The 14,223-nt window shown below is 40.6% G+C and overlaps 1 protein-coding gene across 1 annotated transcript in view; it reads right to left on the bottom strand.

The window, feature by feature from the left end:
- Window positions 1-14,223, bottom strand: part of GSAP (gamma-secretase activating protein) — a 90,363-nt gene that overhangs the window by 55,656 nt on the left and 20,484 nt on the right. The window contains 6 exon segments of the mRNA XM_021102559.1: window positions 145-204; window positions 2,082-2,186; window positions 6,066-6,115; window positions 7,529-7,598; window positions 11,568-11,599; window positions 11,602-11,655. Of these exon segments, the coding sequence (XP_020958218.1) occupies window positions 145-204; window positions 2,082-2,186; window positions 6,066-6,115; window positions 7,529-7,598; window positions 11,568-11,599; window positions 11,602-11,655 (371 nt within the window).

Below are 14,223 nucleotides of genomic sequence, written 5' to 3'. Positions count from 1 at the left end.
AGATGGCAAGAATGATTTTACTTGCTCATACAAGTGAATAACACAACATCAAAAATGCTAAAATGCTGTTTATGACAATAACTCTCTTTAAGAGAGGGCAATATGTTATAAAATTCCTACAGCCCATTCATTTTCTGGACTTACCATTAAGGTAAAGTGCTCATCAGCATAAAACTGGATGCATTTTAGGATACTTTTTGATTTCTGAAAGAGAAAACAGTGACAAGTTAACAAAATAAAAATAAACAAAAACACCAGTTTAAAGAGAAAGAGGTACCTCCATACTGTTTTCCATAGTGGTTATACCAATTTACCTTCCCACCAACAGTGCAGGAGGTTCCCTTTTCTCCACACCTTCTCCACCATTTATTATTTGTTGACTTGTTAATGATGGCCATTCTGACAGTAGTTTTGATTTGCGTTTCTCTAATAATCAGTGAAGATAAGCATTTTTTTTATGTGCTTGTTGTTCATCCATATACTTTCTTTGCCCATTTTTCAGTTGGGTTGTTGGTTTTTTTGCTGTTGAGTTGTATAAGTTGTTTGCATATTTTAGATATTAAACCCTTGTCAGCTGCATCATTTGAAACTATTTTATCCCATTCTGTAGCTTGTCTTTTTGGGTTTTTTATGGTTTCCTTTGCTGTGCAAAAGCTTGTCAGTTTGATTAGGTACCATTGATTTATTTTTGCTTTTATTTCTGTTGCCTTAGGAGACTGACCTAAGAAAATCTTTGTGCAGTTGATGTCAGAGAATGTTTTGCCTATGTTCTCTTCTAGGAGTTTGATGGTATGTTGTCTTAACGTTTAAGTCTTTAAGCTACTTTGAGTTTATCTTGGAGCATGGTGTGAGGGTGTGTTCCAGTTTCATGAATTACATGGGGCTGTCCAGTTTTCCCGGCACAATTTACTGAAAAGACTGTCTTTTTCCCCTTTTATATTCTTTCTTCCTTTGTCAAAGATTAATTGACTGTAGGTATCTGGGTTTATTTCTGGGTTCTCTATTCTATGCCATCAGTCTGTGTGTTTTGGTACCACTACTAGACTGTCTTGATTACTGTAGCTGTGTAATATTGCCTGAAGTCTGAGAGAGTTATGTCTCCTGCTTGGTTTTTGTTTCTCAGGATTGCTTTGGCAATTCTGGGTCTTTTATGGTTCCATATAAATCTCTGGATTGTTTTTTGCAGAGAAGAGTATGGAGGTACCTCAGAAAACTAAATATAGAACTACCATATGACCCAACAATCCCACTCTTGGCATATATCCAGACAAAATATTCATTGAAAAAGATACATGCACCCGTATATTCACTCAGCACTATGCACAATAGCCAAGCCATGGAAACAACCTAAATGTCCATCAACAGATGAATGGATCAAGAAGGTGTGGTGTATATACACAATGGAATACTACTCAGCCATAAAAAAGAACAAAATAATGCCATTTACAGCAACATGGATGAAACTAGAGACTCTCATACTAAGTAAAGTCAGAAAGAGAAAGACAAATACCATATGATATCACTTATATGTGGAATCCATAATATGGCACAAATGAACCTTTCCACAGAAAATAAACTCATGGACTTGGAGAATAGACTTGTGGTTGCCAAAGGGGATGGGTAGAGAGTGGGATGGACTGGGAGTCTGGAGTAATAGATGCAAACTATTGCATTTGGAGTAGATATGCAATGAGGTCTTACTGTATGGCACAGGGAACTATATCCAGTCACTTGTGATGGAACATGATGGAGGATAATGTGAGAAAAAGAAAGAAATATATGTATATATATATGACTGGGTCACTTTACTGTACAGTAGAAATTGACAGAACACTGTGAATCAAATATAATGGAAAAAATTAAAATAATAATTTTTTTCAAAATTGACAAAAATAAATGAATAAAGAGAAAGAGAAGGAAGCAGCCAAAAAGCAAACTGTAATGAAAAGTTTTTCATTGTTTTAAATGAAATTTCATTGAAGCCCCATCAATGAAAATGAAGTAATTAATAAATTATGATAATGATAATGTCAAAATTAAAACCCTGCCACAAAAAGGAGAGCCAGTGGACTAATGTTTACCTTCAAATCAATGTAGTACAATCTCTGTTCTGACATATCCCACTGAGCCCAAACAAAATCTTCAGCTATTCTCTCTCTTGGGAGATGGCCAGAATTTTTAATGACCTAAGGAGGCAAAGAGATTTTAGAGATAAATAACTATTTTGAAGGAGAACATATCTGGGTTTCATAATTATTTTGTTCCTATTCTATCTTTATAGTATATGTAAATATTTCCACAGTTTATTTTTAGTAGCCCCCTACCTCCAACACATGCACCTGGAAAGTCCTTCCAAAAAAGAGTTAAGGCCTCCCTTAGTTACTTGCTCTTCCCAAACACTTCACAATAAGCTATTTTTTCTTTCTTTTTTTTTTTCTTTTTTCTTTGCTTTTTAGGGCCACACTCATGACATATGGAAGTTCCCAGGCTAGGGGTCAAATCAGAGCTACAGGTGCCAGCCTATGCAGGAGTCACAGCAATGTGGGAACTGAGCCATGTCTGCGACCTACACCACAGCTCACAGGCAATGCTGGATCCTTAAGTGCTGAGCAAGGCCAGGGATGGAACCCGCATCCTCGTGGATCCTAGTCAGGTTTGTTAACTGCTCAGCCATGAAGGGAACTCTTGAGCTATTTTATCCTTGTTCTCACTTTGACAGACAGACTGGGGCTGGTGAAGACAAGGTCACACCCACCACAAATCAGCTGGGCTAACAGGCGATTTAGAGCTTCCTGTTCTGGGCATGACCCACTCAGTTATCTGCAGTCTAGGGGGCTTTACCACCAAAGGTAGAGACTTTGAGGCCAAGGGAAAACTCAGGCCTGGGAGAAGGGAGTACTGGGCATTGATCTTAGACCTGCCATAAACTCTTCACGTGGCTTCGGTCATGCTTTTTACCTTCGCACCTTCTACAATGCATATGATGACACTGCCCATCTCTCAACAGTATTTAACTACTCCCCCTTCAAGGCCCACCTTAGGCATTGCCTCCTGCACAAATCCTTCCCTCACCTCCCAAGATGAAGGCAAAGCTCCCCATCTCTGTATCTCTCTGTCCTTTGTCATGCTTCTATTACAGTTACATTTAAATTAATGCTCTAAGTCTGCCCCAGTCAGTATCACTATTCTACACCAACTTTATATTCTCAGTGGCTTCATTGTTTCTGGTCTGTAGTTTTACTCAAAAAAATACTTATTAAAAGAAGAAAACTGAGGAGTTCCCACTGCGGTGCAGCAGGTAAAGGATCTGGCATTATCTCTGTGGCAGCGTGCGTCTGATCCCTGGCCTGGCACAGTGGCTTAAGGGTCCAGTCTTGTAGCAGCTACAGTGTAGGTGATCCCCAGCCCAGGAGATTCCATATGCTGTGGGTCTAGCCATAAAAAAAAAAAATGTAATCTATATTGGGACAGATAAGTAAAAAATGAAGACAAGTTGATGTAGAAAAAATGCAGAAGAAAAGGAATAGCAAAATGGTCCATATGCATACCTCAACTCTCTCTAATCTCAAATGGGATTTCTCCTCTGAAGCTAACTTGGAACTCAAGGGAGGAACAGGGCACGCAGAATGACACACCTCTATTTCTTGTGTGCCTAGTTCCATCACATTTGCTGGGAAAAGATCTAAGAGTATTCGTGTGACTCTTAACTTCGGGGGACCCACCTCGTTTCCATTTTTCTGAAATTTCTCAGGTGAGGGGAGCTTTGGAAACTCTCAGATAAAGGTGTCCACTAGTGAGAACATGATCATCAGAAGAGAGCAACCCACGTTCGCATGGCAGTTTTGTCCCTCTCTAGGGTTACCTCACCTCTGGGAGTCTTGGTTGCGGTGTTCGCTGCAAACATGGGGGTACCTAGACCACACCATGTCTATTGTGTAGGGATGTTGTGATGACTGTGTGAACCAGCACATCGCCTCATGAAGCTGTCACCTAAGCCTGGAAGGATGAGGGCAGAAGTGCCCCACACACTTGAGGAGGGAATGTGAAGGCTGTACCATTTTGGCCAGGAGAATCTTTTCTGGGCTTCGGACAGGTTCCCCCAGGCTCACTCTCTCTCTGCAATGTCTCTCGTGGCTCCCAACCCATCTTCTAACCAGCCAGTCCTCTGTCTATGTCCTTTCCCGGCTCCTGATCTCAACTTACTTAACTCTCTCCTCTAAATCTCATGGCTGGCTTTGGGCTTCTGCACTTTGGTCCTTCCTCTCTAGCTTCACCCTTTTCTGACTGCTGGCCCTGTCTCTGCCCTGCCATCCACTTGGCCACAGATGGCCATCCAGCCAGGCCTCTTGGTTTGGGGCTTTCAATCATAGATATGTAATTAATAAAGGCCATTTCCCATTTCAGTTTTGTTCGCATAATTTAAAATTAAAATCTTTCGGGAGTTCCTGTTGTGGCTCAGCAGAAATGAATTTGACTAGTATCCATGAGAATGTGGGTTCAATCCCTGGTCTCGCTCAGTCGGTTGGGGATCCGGCATTGCCGGGAGCTGTGGTGCAGGCTGAAGATGCGGCTTGGACCTCGCATTCCTGTGGTTGTGGTGTAGGCCGGCAGGGAGCTGTAGCTCCAATTCGAACCCTAGCCTGGGAACTTCCATGTGCCATATGCCACAAGTGTGGCCCTAAAAAGCTAAAAAAAAATAATAATAATAAAAAAAATTAAAAAATTAAAAAATTAAAAAATTAAAATCTTTTGGAGAAAAACTACTTTGAGGTAGACTATTTAAATGTTTAAGGAACTGTTTAATATCAATAATATATTAAGTAAGCCCTCTCACAGACTGTACAGAAAAAGATAGCCCAGCATAAAAATAGTCAAGGATATAACCAAGCAGTTTTCAGGAAAAATAAATTCACATAGTCATTAAGTGTAGAAGATGCTCAAATTTATCAATATTAAAGGAACTACAAACTCAAATAATAATGATACCAACTTGAACTTATCAAATCGGATTTTTTTAAAGGGAAATATACTATTACTGGTATGGATAGGGGGAAGGGTACTCTTACACTCTGCTTGCAAATTTCTGAATTGTTACAAGTTTTCTGGAAAGCAATCAGGCAAAATCTATGGAAATTTATTAATTGCATGTACCCATCAACCCAATTATCCATCTCTAAGTATTGAAAACAAAGAAATGTGTACCCAATACTTAAAGCTAAAAACACTTGAGATAATTTGTGATGCAAACAAAAGGGAAAAAAAGTTGGCAATCAAGTGAATGTCCACCCATGGGAGAATAGTGACAAAATTGTGCACACTCATGCCAGGGATTGTGTGTACTTCTAAATACAATGAATTAAGCTACTCTAGTCGACCTGCAGGTAATTCTACAAAGTTGAATGAGGAAGGAGTGAATAAGAAACAAACAAACCCCTGGCTGTGTCAGGGGTAGGGATGGGAGACACATAGGCATGGAGAAAAGTATGAAAGGGTACACACCAGGTTGTGAACGAACGTTAGAGGTGAAAAGGCAAGGGAAAGGTAGAAGAAAATAAGCAAAAAAGAAAAGAAAACTGAACCATATCAAACCTCAGCTTGTACGTTGTGATCCCATTTTGTTATGTGTATATAGGCATAAAAATTAGAGGAAAAAGCTCTATCTCTATTAAACTATAGGGAGACCCCTAATATATTAAGTAAAAAGCAGAAACAAAAGCAGCAAATTAATACATATTATGATTCAATTTTGGTAAAAGCAACTATATCTCTGTATCTTGAGCAAGGTACAAAGCATTGAAAGAGTCGTACAAGGCTGTCATTAGTTATCTCAGGGGATAGAGATGGGGGTAGTGAGGCTGATATAAAGGAGATAATCAACTCCACGGATCTTCACAAGTATCTACTTCACAAGGAGTATTTCACACGATACCCTGGCAAGTCTATAACTTGAAAGACACCAACTAAAGAAAACAGTTGTTTCTATAACATTAATTCATCCTTAACAGTCTAGAAATGCCACTCATTATGGGAAAAACTCTAGAGCAAAAGAAATTTCAAATATTTACCACTCTATTTCCATCTTCTTGGATAACCTGGATATGAAATTGTTCAATATCTTTAAAAAAAAAAAAGAAACAAAGAAACAACAGAGCATTAAACTTCATGAAAAACATGAGTACTTTTTTTCACCTAACATTTGGGATTTTTTTTTTTTTAATAAAAGCAAAGCAGATTAAACAACTGGCTGAAAAAAACAGTATTATCACAGATGGCAATCTCGCAAGAAAGGCTCAAAACAAAATCCACCTTTTTCCACCCACCCTTTGCAGCCTGTTTCAAGTCCAGCATTTACTCTGCTCCTTGAAATCAACAATACATGAAGCATTTAACTCTTCTGCTCCCCTGGCTTTCCTCAATAATTGTTTTTCTCTCCTATACCGTCCATCTTATGTAAGGTTAATCAGGGCTCATTTGGCAGATTTTATCTCTAATTTCCAAATACCAAACACCTCTTTACATGAAAATATCAGATAGAAAACTCATTATACTGGATATTAGGGGGAGGTATTTTTAAAGGGGTCAATTTCACATTTACAAAATTCTAAACACGTTATTGATGTGGATAGTCCTTTTTTTCTCAGCAAGCAATTTAGATTCAGCCATCTGTATCTTCTGCTGGTTCTAGTTAGAAAAATGAGACAGATAATTGGGCAAGAGCATAGGAAGTGAACACAAACCTACACAAACCTAATCCCTCGGTCCTGTCATTCCAGTTATACATCAGCAGTTTCACTTTATAACATGCTTAAGAGAACTTACTAGATAAGATGCACCAGTGAATTCTGCCCTCTCTCCACACCCCCGCCTTGAAATCATCATATGTCCCAGTGTTATCTGCCTCTACCCGAACATGACCAAGTGACCATGTGTTCTTGAGCTCTGCCAGGGAATTCTTTTTTTTTTTTTTTTTTTGGCTTTTTGCCTTTTCTAGAGCCACTCTCGGGCATATGGAGTTTCCCAGGCTAGGGGTCCAATGGGAGCCGTAGCCACCGGCCTGCGCCAGAGCCACAGCAACTCGGGATCAGAGATGCATCTGCAACCTACACCACAGCTCACGGCAACGCCAGATTGCCAGGGCATTCTTTTTGCTTCTAATGCCTTTTCCTCTTTCCATCCAAGCCTCTCCCCTTATATCACGCTTATCCACTGTGACCAACATCCTAAAGAAGGATGGACTAAAGAAGGTAAAAATGACCGCATAGCCGTTCTACACACATTCTGCCATGTGACAAAACTGGAAATCCATGTATGCAGCAGCCTATCAGATATGGAGGCAGAGCAAGTAAGGGAACAAGTGGAGGCAGAAGGAAAGCCCTTTCAAGGGAGTCCTAAGGCTCCAATGGACAACAAAGGTCAGTGGCCCTTAGCAGCGGTGAGTGGACACCCAGAAGATTTCATCACATCCTGCACTGTACTAGGAGGTGCACCATTCACCAAGTCCTCACCTATCCAGTGGAGAGATACTTACATTTCTCCTCTGAAATCAGTAACAGATGATTCACTGGTAGAGGGCGACTTTCAACATGCGGGTGGAGGAACTGTAAAGAGGAAATTCATCAAAATCATAAGGAACCACATTGCTTACACAAATATTTCAAAAGTTGTGTTTGATCACTCTATTGGCACATGCCATAGAAGGATGGGGAAGCGCAGAAGACTTGAGGGGAATCACATTCACACACACATTATAGAAGCAAAGAAGAAAAAGGAAGACTCTCAGGCGCCTGGCTTTCCAGGGGAAATCCATTGCAGGTCCAACACAAGTCACTGAAACAGTAAAGCTAAAAGGTAAGCCATTTCCAGGGCTGGTGCTTCCTATTTGGTATGTATGATTCTGAGGCCAGTCAGAAATAATGGAGGAGTTCCCATCATGGCTCAGTGGAAATAAATCTGACTAGTATCCATGAGGACGCAGGTTCGATCCCTGGCCTTGCTGAGTGGGTTAAGGACCTGGTTTTGCTGTGGCTGTGGTGTAGGCCGGCAAGCAGCTGCAGCTCAGATTCTACCCCTATCCTGGGAACCTCCATATGCCATGGCTGTGGCCCTAAAAAAGAAAAGAAACGATGGAAACAACATTTGGACAGAAAGTTCTATTTGACATGCACTGAAAAAGAGTGATAACACAATGTGTTGTGCAACTCAACCTGGCATTTGATTTGAGAGCCAGGTAAACATACTTTCCACCACAACTTCCAAAGTCCTGCATCCAAGAAACAAAGCACAACAGAACTAGGGGCTTTCCAGGAAAGGACAGTGAGTGACAGTGTGGCATGTAATGAAGGATTTACAAGCCTCAAAGCATAGGAGGATTTTCACTGGGAAGAAAAGGCTTGATCCACCCTTTCCTTCTCCTCTGCGCCTGCCCATGTGTGCCAGCCACAGCCAAAGGTGGCAGCCAGAAGCACAAGGCCTGACGCTGTCCTAATGAGGAAACATTGGCCATGAGATAACTCCAGTGACTTCATTCTTTTGTCATCAAAAGGGTAACTACAAATGAGCAGTTTCATTTTACAATATGAAAGAGCTTACTAGATAAGCTCCACTGGCAAATTTTGGGTTTTCCCTCTGAACTTCAGAGAATAATTAAAGAACAAAACCTTTTATGCCCTATATTACAGCCAGCAGCTTCTCTTCTCTAAAGACTAGGAAATATTTTGACAAAATTTTTACCTGGTGTCCTAACTTTTCATAATGACAAAATGGAAACAGAACTGGTCAACTTTTTAAATTGCTTGTGGTCAAGTTTCCCCTTTTAGAAAAACAAAACATTAACTATCATGCTTCACAGCAATGACCTCAAATTTGTAAAATAGATTGCAAAACAGAATTTAGCTGCAGGAATAACACAGACTTCATTATCTCCTGATTTGTGGAATTACACACATCAAAAAGGATACTTTGTGTGCTGGGGTTGAGGAGAAGCAAAGATGAGTGACGGCACATAAACAGTGGAGGAGTAAACAACCAGTACCTCAAAATAAGGAAAAACTACAGATTTGGCTTCCCTTGGGTCTACAGAGGTGGCCAGGGCGGTGGTAGTTTTTCAGGTGGTGGTAGTTTTTTCTTCCTAAAATGAGACAACCCTCAAGCAAGGCCTGGAAGTGAGAATACAAATAGACAGGCTTCAGACCGATCTCTACAAAAGTGTGTAAAGCTTGGGGCGAGGGGTGTTTTATTTGCATTGTGAGTAGGAATCTACATAGATTATATCATTTTAGGGAAATATGAATCTTCGCAATGATGGTGTTAGACTCTGATTACTAATATTAGTTGTTGAAAGGTAGGCACTATAGGCATGAAGACAGGTGTGTAATTATCCAATGGAACTCTCTGGAAGATGCATTCAGTCTGGTAGGGAACTCTCAAAGGGTCCCAGACTGGGATCCAAACTCCACCTATTACTGTCTTGCTGAAGTTCCTCTGTGAAGGGGGTCAGGGCTGTCCATGTGACTTAGGGAAATGTGCTACTGGAAATACTGGATGTTTTGGTAAGAAAAGGAGACAGATCCCAGGACAGGAACCAACTCAGTGGACCGTGAATGGTGTTTCTCTAAAGGAGAATGGAAGGGAGAGATGGGGGGCAGCTGGGGACTGGCCATGGATGAAGGTTTGAAGGAGTTTCTCTCTCCATGGACGTAAGCCTGAGGAGCAGGGACCAGGGCGAGGACCTGAGATGAGTGTGGGTTTACTTCACATGGTGGAGACTTCCTTTGACCTACAGATGCAATCATGCATCCTGAACTTTTCATTTTTTTAATTAAGATAAGATTCACACCACGGTTACCACTTTCACTACTACGTACACAATTCAGTAATGTTTCATATATTCACAGTGTTTTATGACCATATACTTGTAAAAACTTATTTCCTTTTGGCACTCTGATGACCTTTAGTTAGGTCCATCCTTCAATAATGTCTCATAACCTATAGAGCCCTGGAGGTTCCCAGGCTAGCGGTGGAGATGCTAAGGAAACCAAAAGAAAGGGCCAGAAAAGGGAAGTGTGCTCCATCCCACAGTCACCCTGAGCCCATGGCAGTGTCAACAGAGTGGCTTCCTGGGGGAGGGGACGAAGCTCCATGCCAGGCCTGGCTGGCAGCCAACAGTGGCCCTCAGGGAAGCCAGGCCTGGTGGTGAAAATGCACAACTGGAAGGACTGGCTGACAGTGGATGACCCCGGCCACTGGATGCAGGGGCGGTGTGGGGGGGCAATGATTCCCTCTCCCAACACACATTGTGACAGCGAGACCCACAGTCAGAGGCTGGGAGGAGGTGGGGGGAGGGGAGGCAGACACTCAGGCTATAAGAACCTGAAATACTGAACCCTTGCTCCCAGAGTAAATGCAAGGAGAGGATCCTGCAAGTCTCTAGTCACAATACTTTTGTCAACAAATTAAAACAAAACTTTGCCTAATGTGTTTAAAGACACCTTACTTCATATATATCATTAATTCGTTAGCAGTGAACCCACAGTCAATAGCAAGGGGAGGTTGGGATTAACATATATACAAACTGTATATAAAACAGATAACCCACAAGGACCTAGTGTATAGTACAGGGAACTCTACTTAATATTTTATAACCTATAAGGGAAGAAAATCTGAAGAAGAAAAAATACAATACATATATATATATATATATATACACACACACACATATATATACACACATATATATATATATCTGAATCCCTGTGCTGTATACCTGAAACTAACATGATACTGTTAATCAACTATACTTCAATTTTAAAAAGCACTATAACATATGCCTGGAGGAAGTTTATCTAACACCCATATTTCCTCCATAAAGCGCATCACACAGCCTTCTTGCAATTAGGAACACGAGACAGCACTTCAGCAATAGGCTTAGGGGACATTTTCAACAGCGAAATCATCAACTAAAGCCAAAGAGTGCAAAAAACACGGAGCTAAGTGGACTATGAAAACATCTGTTTACAATCTGAGAGCTGAAACAAAGAGGCAGTGTCACCTTGCTCAACCTCAGCCAGGAACATGTGCATCAGGTGACTGCAAATGACTGCAAATGAAAGCATCACGATTTGAGGGTTACACATACATTTTAGCAGGTAGCGGAATTTGCAAGTTCTAGACTGACCCTATCTAGACCACACATGTTATACATACACTGCCTCTGCATCAATTCATGGAGGTGATAAGTAAGGGATAATTACATCATGTAATCAGATGTTTAATCAGCCAACTCTATGAATACATTAGGTAAATCATTTTAAAACTTTTAAATGCGTCTTGATAGTCAATATTTTATGTTGAAAAACATTACACTGCTATCAGACAAACCAAGCTATAATAGAGACAGAGAGCTAGGTTTGAGTTTTTGATTTTCATGTTTGCAAAGGAAGAGCTGATTAATTCCAGCCATACCCATCTATTAGATTGTTTGAGGATGAAATGTGATAATGTGTGTGATGTAACACCACTGCCTCTAGGTTTCATACCTCTGACTAATGAGATAAGATATACTCACTTACCTGTACCCAAATACAGCTATCCACTGCTTTAGAACCTTCACATTGTTAACGGGGTGGATTTCAACCAACAAAGTTAAGCACTTTGATCCTACAAAGCAAAGAACACTTTTAGTAACGAAGTCCAGAATACCACAAATTATTTTCTCCAAAGACGTCAGATTTTTGAAAACATAATATGTGTTACTTACTGTATTGGCTACTCTACAAACAAATGCAGTTTTCTTAAAACTGATTTTGACACTTCTGCAACCCCCAAATAGATTCAGAAAACATCATAAAGGAGAAGGAACAAGCTCCTATCCATGTCTCAGACATTTTTACCACTCTGCACAGGCCCTCTCAGCTTCTACGTCTAAACAGACACAACTCATTTCAGTGTCAGTGGGCAAATTAATGAAGACTGTTTGTGGAGGAAAATACAAAGATATTTCTGATGCACGAACGTGTTATGGTGGATAGCAACTGGAACATGGGCTTTGCTTCCCTTAGGAAGGGTGGTGGAGCTGCCTGGATAAAGACCCACTCATTTCCTCAGCGTCACATCTGAGCAAATGTCATAAAAGATAGCAATGAGGAGGAAGTTTTGGACATAGGCTAGAATGAGGTTACCACAGATATCCAAAAGTTAGACCAACAGCTCCCCTCCTCAGAAAAGGAGCTGCCTTGTATTATTTGAATTCTTATAACAACTCTAATATTCTCAGGTTCTTTCTCAGTGACTTTATTTTGAATAATAATGTACAATTAGGGGCTGGTGCAGCAGCCTGGATTGAGTCAATGCCAGTTCTCACTATTTAAGAAAGTAACCTAACAGCACTGCTTTCTGTTAAGAAAAGTGGGGAGGAGGGAGGTAAAAGAATATAAGCAGAAATGAATCTGACTAGGATCCATGAGGACGCAGGTTCGATCCCTGGCCTTGCTCAGTGGGTTAAGGATCCACTGTTGCCATGAGCTGTGGGTAGGCTGCAGATGCAGCTCAGATCTGCCATTGCTATGGCTGTGGTGTAGGCCAGCAGCTAAAGCTCCGATTTGACCCCTAGCCTAGGAACCTCCATATGCTGTGGGTGTGGTCCTAAAAAGCAAAAAAAGAAGAAGAATGTAAAACAATTTCTGGGAGATTGCCTCACAGTTTCAAGGACTTGATATCTCTCTAAACATACCTTTTAGAGATTACTGAAAAAGCTAAGCAGTGTGTGGGTTATTCTGTGGGATCTAAAATATACAAAGATAGGAATTCACTGGTGGCCTAGTGGTTAAGGATTCACCATTGTCACTGCTGTGGCTTGGGTTTGATCCCTGGCCTGGGAGATTTCAAGCATGCTATGGCCATGGCCACACACACAAATAAATATACACACACACATGCACGTACACACACAAAACAAATGGAAAGCAAATGTTTAGTCAGTGAGTACTCATAGCTTAAAATAAAAACCCCAGTGACAAGATCATATACCAGTTCAGAAGTGCTGTATTTCTAATAGCTGGGATAGAGGTAAAGTGAGATGCTCTGGAAATCTGCTTGGTGACTCAAAAAATGGCTCTAGGATTAAGAAAAATATTAATGTCAAAGATACTCGTGGAGAAAAATAGAAATGTTCTGTGAAATGTGAGAATAAGGGGGAGAAAAGCAATTTTCCTTATTATGTTATGTTCAGTGTACATAACTAAATTAATAGAGTAAGAAGTACAAGCTCATATTTGACGATTTTATCTCTTGCCCTAAAAGCTTCCAAATGGGGAAAAAACTCTTTTAGGGGAATCTTCTCATTGGAAAAATAAAGAATCCCCTTATACTTGGCCTTTTTGTCAATGTTTCCAGAAAAGATCAACAGCTATCAGCCAAATCCACTTGCTCAAAATGGGAGGATCTTCCCACACTAATTTTCCCCTCTTTAGGGCAGCCCGGACACTTAACTAATAAGCACAATGTTAAGAGTAATTGTGCAAACAGGAATGTCTCTCAATAACGCACCATGTGCTTTCATGATGTAGCAGGAAGCACTATGACTCCGCATTCTAGAGACATCGGTTCTAGCCTGAGATCTGCCACTAACCTAACAACACCTTTCAGAGAATCACAAAGCTTTCCTAGAATTCAGTGCTTTGTTATGTAAAAAATAAAATGAAAGGCTACAGAATCAGATCATTTCTACAATAACTACTAGCCATAAAAATCCCATGATTCCATGAAGTATTTAAAGTTGTCTTAAGAATTTAGAGAACCTGGGTATCAGGGGAGAGCAGGAGGGCATCACTGAAGGGCAAGACATGTCCAGGCAGGACACGGTGCCACAGGAAGTAGAGCGGCAGCATCAAAAAGGACAACTGGATGGATCTCAAGGGCATTGTGCTAAGTGAAATAAGTCAGATGACGAGGAAACAATGCCATTTGCAGCAACATGGGTGGATTTAGAGATTATCATACTAAGAAGAAAGTCTGAAGTCAGGCAGAGAAAGGCAAGTATCATATATCATATATATGTGGAATCTAATTTAAAAATGATAAAAATGAACTTATTTGCAACACAGAAACAGATTCACAATGAAAACAAACCTATTGTTACCAAAGGGAAAAGTGGGGGGAGAGGTAAATTAGGAGTTTGGGATTAACAGACACACACTACTACATATAAAGTAGATAAACAAGGTCCTA

Source organism: Sus scrofa, chromosome 9 (genome assembly GCF_000003025.6).
Source record: "Sus scrofa isolate TJ Tabasco breed Duroc chromosome 9, Sscrofa11.1, whole genome shotgun sequence".
NCBI lineage: Eukaryota > Metazoa > Chordata > Mammalia > Artiodactyla > Suidae > Sus > Sus scrofa.
Note: the sequence above shows the minus strand (reverse complement) of the source record. Positions and strands in the feature narration are given on the sequence as shown.